Source organism: Oncorhynchus gorbuscha, linkage group LG16 (genome assembly GCF_021184085.1).
Source record: "Oncorhynchus gorbuscha isolate QuinsamMale2020 ecotype Even-year linkage group LG16, OgorEven_v1.0, whole genome shotgun sequence".
In the NCBI taxonomy this organism is placed as follows: Eukaryota; Metazoa; Chordata; class Actinopteri; order Salmoniformes; family Salmonidae; genus Oncorhynchus; species Oncorhynchus gorbuscha.
The window spans coordinates 78,153,159-78,166,861 of NC_060188.1; the positions used below are offsets into that span (position 1 = coordinate 78,153,159).

The 13,703-nt window shown below is 42.7% G+C and overlaps 1 protein-coding gene across 2 annotated transcripts in view; it reads left to right on the forward strand.

Annotated features, from left to right (window-relative positions):
• Window positions 1–13,703, forward strand: part of LOC123999602 (unconventional myosin-Vb-like) — an 84,064-nt gene that overhangs the window by 32,554 nt on the left and 37,807 nt on the right. For both annotated transcript variants that reach the window (XM_046305520.1, XM_046305521.1), the window contains exons 11-15: window positions 98–179; window positions 1,530–1,670; window positions 2,190–2,312; window positions 8,432–8,515; window positions 13,512–13,664. In XM_046305520.1, coding sequence (XP_046161476.1) covers window positions 98–179; window positions 1,530–1,670; window positions 2,190–2,312; window positions 8,432–8,515; window positions 13,512–13,664 — 583 coding nt within the window. The remainder of the gene's footprint in view (window positions 1–97; window positions 180–1,529; window positions 1,671–2,189; window positions 2,313–8,431; window positions 8,516–13,511; window positions 13,665–13,703) is intronic.

The window sequence follows — 13,703 nt, forward strand, 5'->3', positions numbered from 1 at the left end:
CCCATGATTTAGAATCACTGTCCACAACACAGGATGACAGGAGACCAGAGACTTCTGACTCATTAAACACTTGAATGTTTTCTCTTCATCTGAACAGATTTGAGACCTTTGAAATAAACAGCTTTGAGCAGTTCTGCATCAACTACGCCAATGAGAAACTTCAGCAGCAGTTCAACCAGGTGAGTTTGAGACTAGATTGTAATCTAGCTACCTACCTTTTTTACTTGTATTTTTTTTTTTTGGGGGGGGGGTAGATCAGCTTTGATATTGTAGCTTCCATAAATGTAATTGTCTGCATCATTTCCAATCCCCTATATATGTTTTTGGAAACACATATATAGTAGCAGTCTAAAGTTTAGACACCAGCTCTGTCAGGAGGAATGGGCCAAAATTCACTCAATTTATTGTGGGAAGCTTGTGGAAGGCTACCCGAAACACTTGACCCAAGTTAAACAATTTAAAGGCAATGCTCCCAAATACTAATTGAGTGGATGTAAACTTCTGACCCACTGGGAATGTGATGAAAGAAATAAAAGTTGAAATAATTCATTCTCTCTACTATTATTCTGACATTTCACATTCTTAAAATAAAGTGGTGATCCTAACTGACCTAAAACAGTGAATTTTTACTAGAATTAAATGTCAGGAATTGTGAAAAACTGAGTTTAAATGCATTTGGCTAAGGTGTATGTAAATTTCCGACTTCAACTGAGTATGTGTGTGTGTGTGTGTGTGTGTGTGTGTGTGTGTGTGTGTGTGTGTGTGTGTGTGTGTGTGTGTGTGTGTGTGGATATATATTGGAGGACAAAAAAAAGCTGATACCGATTAATCGTCCAATTTTATATACAGTGGGGCAAAAAAGTATTTAGTCAGCCACCAATTGTGCAAGTTCTCCCACTTAAAAAGATGAGAGCGGCCTGTAATTTTCATCATAGGTACACTTCAACTATGACAGACAAACCTTTTTTTTTATCCAGAAAATCACATTGTAGGATTTTTAATTAATTTATTTGCAAATTATGGTGGAAAATAAGTATTCAACCCCTCTCATCTATATCTTAACACCATCCATATTGGATTTCTATTTGCTATATATTTTTCGTCTGTGCTGTGATGTTTCACAAAAGTTCTGAACCTTTCTATTCTCATCTATTCTACAGATTGTAAGTTAAAGATTTTAAAAAATTCTTAAAGTATTATTATATTATTCAGCGATTTGACAGAGTTTTCAAATCACCGAGTAGTGCTATCTGCAGAGTTGGCTCCAGATAAATGTTGCAGTTATTCAGCCAATCCTGGACCTGTGACCAAAAACAAGCTACAGTACCAAAATAAATGATCTAATGACTCTGTCTACCTACCCTTTACCTTAGTTTCCAATGTTCTGTCGAGGAGACGTGAGAACTTGTCGCTGTGAACCTCATGACTCAACATGTATTTATTGAAGTGAAATAATTAATGACTTAGTCTAACTGATAACCTGCTGGGCTGTAGCTCACTGTGTAGTTGTCTCCTCTCTGTGTCCTCAGCATGTGTTCAAGCTGGAGCAGGAGGAGTACATGAAGGAGCAGATCCCCTGGACGCTCATAGACTTCTATGACAACCAGCCTTGTATCGATGTCATAGAGGCCAAGCTGGGAATCCTGGACCTGCTGGATGAGGAGTGCAAGGTGGAGCACCCTGTCTTACATATATTGTCTTAGTCCTAAATCAACACTGTCTTTACTACAGAGCTCCAGAGTACATAGTTCATAACTTATTAGTGAGGAGGTTTATAAGGACGATTGGCCATGGGAGGAGTTATAGTGCAGGATGCACTTGAGTAGTCTCAGGGGTTGAAGTGGGGAGCAGAGCAGAGCGTACTGCTGATCCCAGCATTTTAAACATCTTGCCTCAGTTAATGGGATTCATCCTGCTGTAATGTACACACCGTGACCTGCTTCTGTTTCCACTGCCTGCATCCAGATCTTTATGAGTTAAGGCCTTTGGAACAAAACAGATTACTTATTTATTTCACTCATCCTGTCTCATCCCGCAGCCCTTTGAAGTTCTTGACGATAATTTGGGACAACCTCAAAATAATGAGGATTCTGAGCACAGTTAATGTGGGTAGAACGTTTTGGTTTCCTCCATGGTTTTATATCATCTCTCTCTCTTTCCTTCTTTTCCTCCATCCGCTGCTGCTACAGGTGCCAAAAGGGACAGATCAGAACTGGTGCCAGAAGCTGTACGATCGCCTATCAAGCAGCGTCCATTTCCAGAAACCACGGATGTCCAACACATCTTTCATTGTCATTCACTTTGCTGATAAGGTGGGTAGACCTGTATGTATGACTCTTCAGTTAGGTGAACATTTGATGACCCCAAGGTTGTTGGTTGAGGTCATCATTGGCCTTAAACTGTCAATCTGCGATTGCAAAATCCATTTTTTACTTTTAAATTCATGATATATACCCATTGATTCTCGAAGAGTATAATTTATACATGTCTCATGAGCTTAGTCCAACTGTCTTACCCCATCAGAACCCAAAATAGAAGCTTGTTTATCCCTTAGTTTGTAAACAATGCAATTGTTAACACTGTATTGCGTCAAAACATGGTTAAAACGAGAACATCCAATCTCATTTACATTTTTTTACATTTAAGTCATTTAGCAGACACTCTTATCCAGAGCGACTTACAAATTGGTGCTTTCACCTTATGACATCCAGTGGAACAACCACTTTACAATAGTGCATCTAAATATTTTAAGGGGGGGGGGGGTGAGAAGGATTACTTTATCCTATCCTAGGTATTCCTTAAAGAGGTGGGGTTTCAGGTGTCTCCGGAAGGTGGTGATGGACTCCGCTGTCCTGGCGTCGTGAGGGAGTTTGTTCTACCATTGGGGAGCCAGAGCAGCGAACAGTTTTGACTGGGCTGAGCGGGAACTGTACTTCCTCAGTGGTAGGGAGGCGAGCAGGCCAGAGGTGGATGAACGCAGTGCCCTTATTTGGGTGTAGGGCCTGATCAGAGCCTGGAGGTACTGAGGTGCCGTTCCCCTCACAGCTCCGTAGGCAAGCACCATGATCTTGTAGCGGATGCGAGCTTCAACTGGAAGCCAGTGGAGAGCGGAGGAGCGGGGTGACGTGAGAGAACTTGGGAAGGTTGAACACTAGACGGGCTGCGGCGTTCTGGATGAGTTGTAGGGGTTTAATGGCACAGGCAGGGAGCCCAGCCAACAGCGAGTTGCAGTAATCCAGACGGGAGATGACAAGTGCCTGGATTAGGACCTGCGCCGCTTCCTGTGTGAGGCAGGGTCGTACTCTGCGGATGTTGTAGAGCATGAACCTACAGGAACGGGCCACCGCCTTGATGTTAGTTGAGAACGACAGGGTGTTGTCCAGGATCACACCAAGGTTCTTAGCGCTCTGGGAGGAGGACACAATGGAGTTGTCAACCGTGATGGCGAGATCATGGAACGGGCAGTCCTTCCCCGGGAGGAAGAGCAGCTCCGTCTTGCCGAAGTTCAGCTTGAGGTGGTGATCCGTCATCCACACTGATATGTCTGCCAGACATGCAGAGATGCAATTCGCCACCTGGTCATCAGAAGGGGGAAAGGAGAAGATTAATTGTGTGTCGTCTGCATAGCAATGATAGGAGAGACCATGTGAGGTTATAATAATAATAATAATATATGCCATTTAGCAGACGCTTTTATCCAAAGCGACTTACAGTCATGTGTGCATACATTCTACGTATGGGTGGTCCCGGGGATCGAACCCACTACCCTGGCGTTACAAGCGCCATGCTCTACCAACTGAGCTACACAGGACCACCGTTATGAGAGAGCCAAGTGACTTGGTGTATAGCGAGAATAGGAGAGGGCCTAGAACAGAGCCCTGGGGAACACCAGTGGTGAGAGCGCGTGGTGAGGAGACAGATTCTCGCCACGCCACCTGGTAGGAGCGACCTGTCAGGTAGGACGCAATCCAAGCGTGGGCCGCGCCGGAGATGCCCAACTCGGAGAGGGTGTATCTAGTGTAATCTCATGGATGGTCAGTCCTTGCATCCATAGCTCTGTCTATTAATCTGAGAGTGATTACATTTCTCTAGCCCCATCTCAGTTATTTACCAAATCAGTGACGGCGTGGCGGTTTGTTATTGTTTCAACTGCAGATTGACCCTTTAAGCAAGGTAACGTATTTAAACCAAACTGCTTCAGTGTTGGTGTGAGTATAGTGTAGGTGTGAGTACTGTATAGTGTGGGTGTGAGTACTGTATAGTGTGGGTGTGAATACTGTATAGTGTTGGTGTAATATAGTGTTGGTGTGAGTACTGTGTGGTGTTGGTGTGAGTACTGTATAGTGTTTGTGTAATATAGTGTGGGTGTGAGTACTGTGTAGTGTTGGTGTAATATAGTGTTGGTGTGATTACTGTACAGTGTTGGTGTAATATAGTGTTGGTGTGACTACTGTGTAGTGTTGGTGTAATATAGTGTTGGTGTGACTACTGTGTAGTGTTGGTTTAATATAGTGTTGGTGTGAGTACTGTATAGTGTTGGTGTAATATCGTGTTGGTATGAGTACTGTATAGTATTGGTGTAATATCGTGTTGGTGTGAGTACTGTATAGTGTTGGTGTAATATAGTTTTGGTGTGAGAACTGTATAGTATTGGTGTAATATAGTGTTGGTGTGAGTACTGTGTAGTGTTGGTGTAAGTATAGTGTTGGTGTGACTACTGTGTGGTGTTGGTGTAAGTATAGTGTTGGTGAGTACTATATAGTGTTGGTGTGAGTACTGTGTAGTGTGGGTGTGAGTACTGTATAGTGTTTGTGTAATATAGTGTGGGTGTGAGTACTGTTTAGTGTTGGTGTAATATAGTGTTGGTGTGATTACTGTGTAGTGTTCATTTAATATATTTTTGGTGTGAGTACTGTGTAGTGTTGGTGTAATATAGTGTTGGTGTGATTACTGTATAGTGTTGGTGTGAGTACTGTATAGTGTTGGTGTAAGTATAGTGTTGGTGTGAGTACTGTATAGTGTTGGTGTAATATAGTGTTGGTGTGTGTACTGTATAGTGTTGGTGTGAGTACTGTATAGTGATGGTGTAATATAGTGTTGGTGTGACTACTGTGTAGTGTTGGTGTAAGTATAGTGTTGGTGTGAGTACTATACAGTGTTGGTGTGAGTACTATATAGTGTTGGTGTGACTACTGTGTAGTGTTGGTGTAAATAGTGTTGGTGTGACTACTGTGTAGTGTTGGTGTAAGTATAAATCAAATCAAATCAAATGTATTTATATAGCCCTTCGTACATCAGCTGATATCTCAAAGTGCTGTACAGAAACCCAGCCTAAAACCCCAAACAGCAAGCAATGCAGGTGTAGAAGCACTGTGGCTAGGAAAAACTCCCTAGAAAGGCCAAACCCTAGGAAGAAACCTAGAGAGGAACCAGGCTATGTGGGGTGGCCAGTCCTCTTCTGGCTGTGCCGGGTGGAGATTATAACAGAACATGGCCAAGATGTTCAAATGTTCATAAATGACCAGCATGGTTGAATAATAATAAGGCAGAACAGTTGAAACTGGAGCAGCAGCACAGTCAGGTGGAATGGGGACAGCAAGGAGTCATCATGTCGTGGTAGTCCTGGGGCACGGTCCTAGGGCTCAGGTCCTCCGAGAGAGAGAAAGAAAGAGAGAATTAGAGAGAGCATATGTGGGGTGGCCAGTCCTCTTCTGGCTGTGCCGGGTGGAGATTATAACAGAACATGGCCAAGATGTTCAAATGTTCATAAATGACCAGCGTGGTCGAATAATAATAAGGCAGAACAGTTGAAACTGGAGCAGCAGCACAGTCAGGTGGAATGGGGACAGCAAGGAGTCATCATGTCGTGGTAGTCCTGGGGCACGGTCCTAGGGCTCAGGTCCTCCGAGAGAGAGAAAGAAAGAGAGAATTAGAGAGAGCATATGTGGGGTGGCCAGTCCTCTTCTGGCTGTGCCGGGTGGAGATTATAACAGAACATGGCCAAGATGTTCAAATGTTCATAAATGACCAGCATGGTCGAATAATAGTAAGGCAGAACAGTTGAAACTGGAGCAGCAGCATGGCCAGGTGGACTGGGGACAGCAAGGAGTCATCATGTCAGGTAGTCCTGGGGCATGGTCCTAGGGCTCAGGTCCTCCGAGAGAGAGAAAGAAAGAAGGAGAGAATTAGAGAACGCATACTTAGATTCACACAGGACACCGAATAGGACAGGAGAAGTACACCAGATATAACAAAGTATAGTGTTGGTGTGAGTACTATATAGTGTTGGTGTGAGTACTGTATAGTGTTGGTGTAAGTATATTGTTGGTGTGAGTATTGTATATTGTTGGTGTGAGTGAGCTCAGTGGCCCTACAGTGTCTCCGCTCCTCATTATAACACAAGCTCTAATTAACTCAGAGAGCAACACTAGCTCCTACTTAGAGGAGCTAGCACTTTAAATACAGACTTCCCCAGTGAAGTGCTGGCTGTGTATCTGATGCCAAATGTGGGTCGAGTAAATAGATGAAAGGCAGGCAGCCATAGCATTGTCCTTTATTTAACATGGTAATTTCCATGACAAACGAGGTATATGAGAGTCCTGTTAATGTAGAGAGGATGTCCCCAGCTCTCCTCTGCTAAGATGGCGTTAAACCGATTCCCATAGGGTGTTTCTCTTCGTCTAACTCTCTCTCCAAGTGAAAACGTGTAGGACCTACATTCACTCACTGCTCTTTCTATCTCACATCCTGGTATAATGAGAACAACCTGCAACCCTATCTGTGAGAAAGAGGAGAGAGCTAGGGTAAAGTGTTAGACCGGATTGGCCTGGAGGCTGGGGCTGCTGATGGACAGACAAATGGGAACGACAATAGACTCTGACTGAGAGGGATCTCCTTACAATCAATGCCTGCACTCATTTCCCCATGTTACTCAAAATCTGAATGAACACTTTCATAAACTCAGAATATAAACTAATCTGGTTCATAATTTTCTGTTCTCAGCAAATGCTTCTGTTTAAACTGCATCATACATTAAATAATTTGATATACAGCTGGTTGTTTAGTTAGTTAAGCAATTACAGTTCCTGTAAGTGGCTTGCTGAAGAGCCCAACAGCAGGATTGTGTGGCTCTTCTGCGATTTGACCCAACAACCATCCAGAGTCCATAATTGTATAAATGGTGCCTTCAGAAAGTATTCACACGCCTTCGCTATTTCCACATTTTGTTGTGTTACAGCCTGAATTTAATATGGATTAAATGTTGATTTTGTGTCACTGGCCTACATATAATACTCCATAATGTCAAAGTGGAATTATGTTTTTAGAAATGTTTACAAATGAATGACAATTTAAAACCTAACATTTCTTGAGTCAAAAAGTGTTCAATTGTTATGTCAAGCCTAAATAAGTTCAGGAGTAAAAATGTGCTTCAAACGTCACAAAATAAGAGGCCAATGGTGACTTTAAAACAGTAACAGTGTTTAATGGCTGTGATATAAAACTGAGGATGGATCAACAACATTGTAGATACTCCACAATACTAACCTAAATGACAGAGTGAAAGAAGGAAGCCTGTACAGAATAAAAATATTCCAAAACATGCCTCCTGTTTGCAATGAGGCACTAAAGTAAAACTGCAAAACATAAAATGTCCCTTTCATGTCCTGAATTTGTTTGGGGCAAATCCAACACAACACATCCCTGAGTACCGCACTTCACATTTTTAAGTATGGTGGTGGCTTCATCATGTTATGGGTATGCTTGTCATTGGCAAGGACTAGTGATTTTTGGGGGGATAAAAATAAATGGAATAGAGCTAAGCACAGGCACAGTCCTAGAGGAAAATCTAATTAAGTCTGCTTTTCAACAGACACTGAGAGACAAATTCACCTTTCAGCAGGAACATAACCTAAAACTTGAAAATCTATGGCAAGACTTGAAAATGGCTGTCCAGCTATTATCAACAACCAATTTGACAGAGCTTGAAGAATTAAAAAAAAAATAATGTGCAACTATTGTACAATCCAGGTGTACAAAGCTCTTAGAGTTACCCAGAAAGTCTCACAGCTGTAATCACTGCCAGAGATTATTCTAACATGTATTGACTCAGGGGTGTGAATACTTATGTAAATGAGATATTTCTGTATTTATTTTTCAATACTTGTGCAGACATTTCTAAAAAACAAGTTTTCACTTTGTCATTATGGGGTATTGTGTGCAGATGGTTGATGGAACAAAAATATTTGATCAATTTTGAATTCAGGCTGTAACACAACAAAATGTGAAGTAAGTCAGGGGTATGAATACTTTTTGAAGGCACTGTAATTACCATAGTTGATTAAACGTTTGCTTATTTAGTTGTCGCTGTATTTAGATGTACTGTATGTTTCTATAAGTGCAGTCCATTATGTCTACCTCTGTCCCCTGGCAGGTTGAGTACCAGTGTGACGGGTTCCTGGAGAAGAACAGAGACACTGTCTACGAGGAACAGATTAACATTCTGAAGGCCAGCAAGGTGAGAGAGAATAATATCCTTACACCACGAGCACAATATCACAGCCATAATAATACTCCTGCTTATTTCCTATATCATATAGTGGACACCTCTCACACTAAACACACTGCCCACTTAACTGGAGAAAGAAGTTTATTTTTAAGCTTTACCGGATTTAACATCCAACCCTTTGGCTTTTACTGCATTTATGGACTTCTTTCTTGGAAAAGCAGCGCTGTAAAGCTTTTACCAAATGAGTTTACTGCTTAAAGAGGCTTCAGTTTTGGGACAGAGTGTAACTACGCAAATAAGTTACATGATTTAGAAAGAAGCAAGTTGAAAGCGTTTCACAGGTTCATATTCTGGGTAGTATAGCTCCTATCAGATAGAGTTGTTGTTTAAAGCCAGGCTGACAACTTGTCAACACTTCACATAAATCCTTGTTTTAAATCCTGCTTTACATTCTAATTTGAAATACATTGAATGTTAATTAAGCAGTTATATCAACATTCTACTATATTGCAGATGAACTGTCACAATCACAACACACATACACACACTCTTTCTGATGTCCTCTGACTCCTGCCTCTCCAAGCCAAACTCAAACTGCTGGATTGGAACCTAACTTCAGCATATGTTCTCTGCATGACCTTTGCGATATAAACCAAGTGTGCATTGGCTTTCTCATTCATTTGAGTTCAGTTAATTCCACTGCCACTCACTCTCTTTGGGACAAATACCAACTTTAGTTCCCTTCATCTGGTGTTAGTATTCAGCCCTTTCACTTTCTTCCATATTGACTTCCTCTCTCCTAATGTCCTCTCCTCAGCATTACTAATGAAACAGCCATTAAAAGAGCATGTAAACAATTTGAACTTCTACTTTTAAAAATCCACTTCTCTAAAAACAAGTCTCTCACCGTTGCCGCCTGCTATAGACCACCCTCTGCCCCCAGCTGTGCTCTGGACACCATATGTGAACTGATTGCCCCCCATCTATCTTCAGAGCTCGTGCTGCTAGGCGACCTAAACTGGAACATGCTTAACACCCCAGCCATCCTACAATCTAAACTTGATGCCCTCAATCTCACTCAAATTATCAATGAACCTACCAGGTACCCCCCCAAAGCCTTAAACACAGGCACCCTCATAGATATCATCCTAACCAACTTCCCCTCTAAATACACCTCTGCTGTCTTCAACCAAGATCTCAGCGATCACTGCCTCATTGCCTGCATCCGTAATGGGTCAGCGGTCAAACGACCTCCACTCATCACTGTAAAACGCTCCCTGAAACACTTCAGCGAGCAGGCCTTTCTAATCGACCTGGCCGGGGTATCCTGGAAGGATATTGATCTCATCCCGTCAGTAGAGGATGCCTGGATATTTTTTAAAATGCCTTCCTAACCATCTTAAATAAACATGTCCCATTCAAGAAATTTAGAACCAGGAACAGATATAGCCCTTGGTTCTCCCCAGACCTGACTGCCCTTAACCAACACAAAAACATCCTATGGCGTTCTGCATTAGCATCGAACAGCCCCCGTGATATGCAGCTGTTCAGGGAAACAGGCAGTTAGAAAAGCCAAGGCTAGCTTTTTCAAGCAGAAATTTGCTTCCTGCAACACTAACTCAAAAAAGTTCTGGGACACTGTAAAGTCTATGGAGAATAAGAACACCTCCTCCCAGCTGCCCACTGCACTGAAGATAGGAAACACTGTCACCACTGATAAATCCACCATAATTGAGAATTTCAATAAGCATTTTTCTACGGCTGGCCATGCTTTCCACCTGGCTACTCCTACCCCGGTCAACAGCACTGCAACCCCAACAGCAACTCGCCCAAGCCTTCCCCATTTCTCCTTCTCCCAAATCCATTCAGCTGATGTTCTGAAAGAGCTGAAAAATCTGGATCCCTACAAATCAGCCGGGCTAGACAATCTGGACCCTTTCTTTCTAAAATGATCTGCCAAAATTGTTGCCACCCCTATTACTAGCCTGTTCAACCTCTCTTTCGTGTCGTCTGAGATTCCCAAAGACTGGAAAGCAGCTGCGGTCATCCCCCTCTTCAAAGGGGGGTCACTCTTGACCCAAACTGCTACAGGCCTATATCTATCCTACCATGCCTTTCTAAGGTCTTCGAAAGCCAAGTCAACAAACAGATTACCGACCATTTCGAATCTCACCATACCTTCTCTGCTATGCAATCTGGTTTCAGAGGTGGTCATGGGTGCACCTCAGCCACGCTCAAGGTCCTAAACAATATCTTAACCGCCATCGATAAGAAACATTACTGTGCAGCCGTATTCATTGATCTGGCCAAGGCTTTCGACTCTGTCAATCACCACATCCTCATCGGCAGACTCGACAGCCTTGGTTTCTCAAATGATTGTCTCGCCTGGTTCACCAACTACTTCTCTGATAGAGTTCAGTGTGTCAAATCGGAGGGCCTGTTGTCCGGACCTCTGGCAGTCTCTATGGGAGTGCCACAGGGTTCAATTCTTGGACCGACTCTCTTCTCTGTATACATCAATGAGGTCGCTCTTGCTGCTGGTGAGTCTCTGATCCACCTCTACGCAGACGACACCATTCTGTATACTTCCAGCCCTTCTTTGGACACTGTGTTAACAACCCTCCAGGCAAGCTTCAATGCCATACAATTCTCCTTCCGTGGCCTCCAATTGCTCTTAAATACAAGTAAAACTAAATGCATGCTCTTCAACCGATCGCTGCCTGCACCTACCCGCCTGTCCAACATCACTACTCTGGACGGCTCTGACTTAGAATACGTGGACAACTACAAACACTTAGGTGTCTGGTTAGACTGTAAACTCTCCTTCCAGACCCATATCAAACATCTCCAATCCAAAGTTAAATCTAGAATTGGCTTCCTATTTCGCAACAAAGCATCCTTCACTCATGCTGCCAAACATACCCTTGTAAAACTGACCATCCTACCAATCCTCGACGTTGGCGATGTCATTTACAAAATAGCCTCCAATACCCTACTCAACAAATTGGATGCAGTCTATCACAGTGCCATCCGTTTTGTCACCAAAGCCCCATATACTACCCACCATTGCGACCTGTACGCTCTCGTTGGCTGGTCCTCGCTTCATACTCGTCGCCAAACCCACTGGCTCCATGTCATCTACAAGACCCTGCTAGGTAAAGTCCCCCCTTATCTCAGCTCGCTGGTCACCATAGCATCTCCCACCTGTAGCACACGCTCCAGCAGGTATATCTCTCTAGTCACCCCTAAAACCAATTCTTTCTTTGGCCGCCTCTCCTTCCAGTTCTCTGCTGCCAATGACTGGAACGAACTACAAAAATCTCTGAAACTGGAAACACTTATCTCCCTCACTAGCTTTAAGCACCAACTGTCAGAGCATCTTACAGATTACTGCACCTGTACATAGCCCACCTATAATTTAGCCCAAACAACTACCTCTTTCCCAACTGTATTTAATTAATTTATTTATTTTGCTCCTTTGCACCCCATTATTTTTATTTCTACTTTGCACATTCTTCCATTGCAAAACTACCATTCCAGTGTTTTACTTGCTATATTGTATTTACTTTGCCACCATGGCCTTTTTGCCTTTACCTCCCTTCTCACCTAATTTGCTCACATTGTATATAGACTTGTTTATACTGTATTATTGACTGTATGTTTGTTTTACTCCATGTGTAACTCTGTGTCGTTGTATCTGTCGAACTGCTTTGCTTTATCTTGGTCAGGTCGCAATTGTAAATGAGAACTTGTTCTCAACTTGCATACCTGGTTAAATAAAGGTGAAATAAAAAATAAATAAAAAAATATAAATGAGAGGGAATATTGAGAGGCAAGGAGAGATTTCATGTTCTGCCTAAAAGCATATTGTCTGTGGAAACAAATGAATTTTCTATCAGAAAGACACCAAGCTCTGTTGAACAGCACGGAGGAGTATCAGAAGGACTGAATAGAACAAATACATTTCAGATGCAGTCAAGGTTTGCTAAACAAAAGCAGTGATGAAGACATAATAGGCCCACCCCTGGTGATGGCAGTCTCAATATTGTAAAATATCCTGTACTGCATTTCTGTCTCTATACCTGTCATTTCAGTTATCTTTCTTGCACCATAGTCGTCTCTGAGGCCCTAGCTCATTAAACCCTCATATCTAGCTGAGGATGACAGTGACAGAGAAACCTGTCAACAGACTGGAGCCTTAGAGGACTCGTGAGGGTCATGAAACTTCCTCCAGCTGATAATACTTTCCACAATGGACCATTACTGTAATATCTCACAGCCTGACAGCCCTGCAAACTCAAGCCCCAAGCCTGAGGAGAAGGATGGAGCAAGGAATCTCCATGAATCTTCATAGAAGGACCATAAATACAATCCAGCTTACAGAGAGCTTCTTTTTTTTTTACAAAGCTATGAAGGAAACATTTTCCTGAAGAACGTTAATGTTCATGTCAGAATGAGACACTCTTGGCAAGTTTGGCAGGGAGGAGTATGAGAGAATAGTTATCAGTATGTATGGTGGGACTGGATTGTGTCATTAGTCTTGTCACACCAGCCGTATTTGTGACAGGAATATGTATGTGCCATTATCAGTATTCCCTCTGCGTACACCTCTATCTGTCATGAACAGATCTGATGCTGCTGCTTGGTTGGTCCCCTTCACTGGTTCTGCTGAGGAGATGTGATTATAGAATGGTCCTAATTGAACACTGAACGCTGGTTTATTGACGTTCCGTCCATTCATACTCTTCAATACTGTTGTCTCATCAATGTTCTTTAACACACACTGCTATTTCACTGGATCCTGCAGTATAGCACGATTTGTATCTTATGAAAAAGACGTTTGTAGAAATTTCACACCACTTTTGGTGTGGTTTGGGGATTTGATGTTGTTATCCAGCTGTAAAATGGGTTATAATATAATCTGTTTTATGATAAGTTGTTTGGATGAAACCCGCTGCTAAACATATGAATGATTCATGTGATTAACTTGTCCCCCATCTCCCAGTTCCAGCTCATGGCAGATCTGTTCCAGGACACTAATAAAGACAGCAGCATTTCCACATCTTCCTCCAGCAAGTCCTCCAGGGTCAACGTGCGGGCGTCCAAACCAACACCCAAAGTCCCCAACAAGGAGCATAGGAAAACCGTGGGCCACCAGGTTAGCATCCCCTCTGACACTGAGGCCTGAGTTCAATCA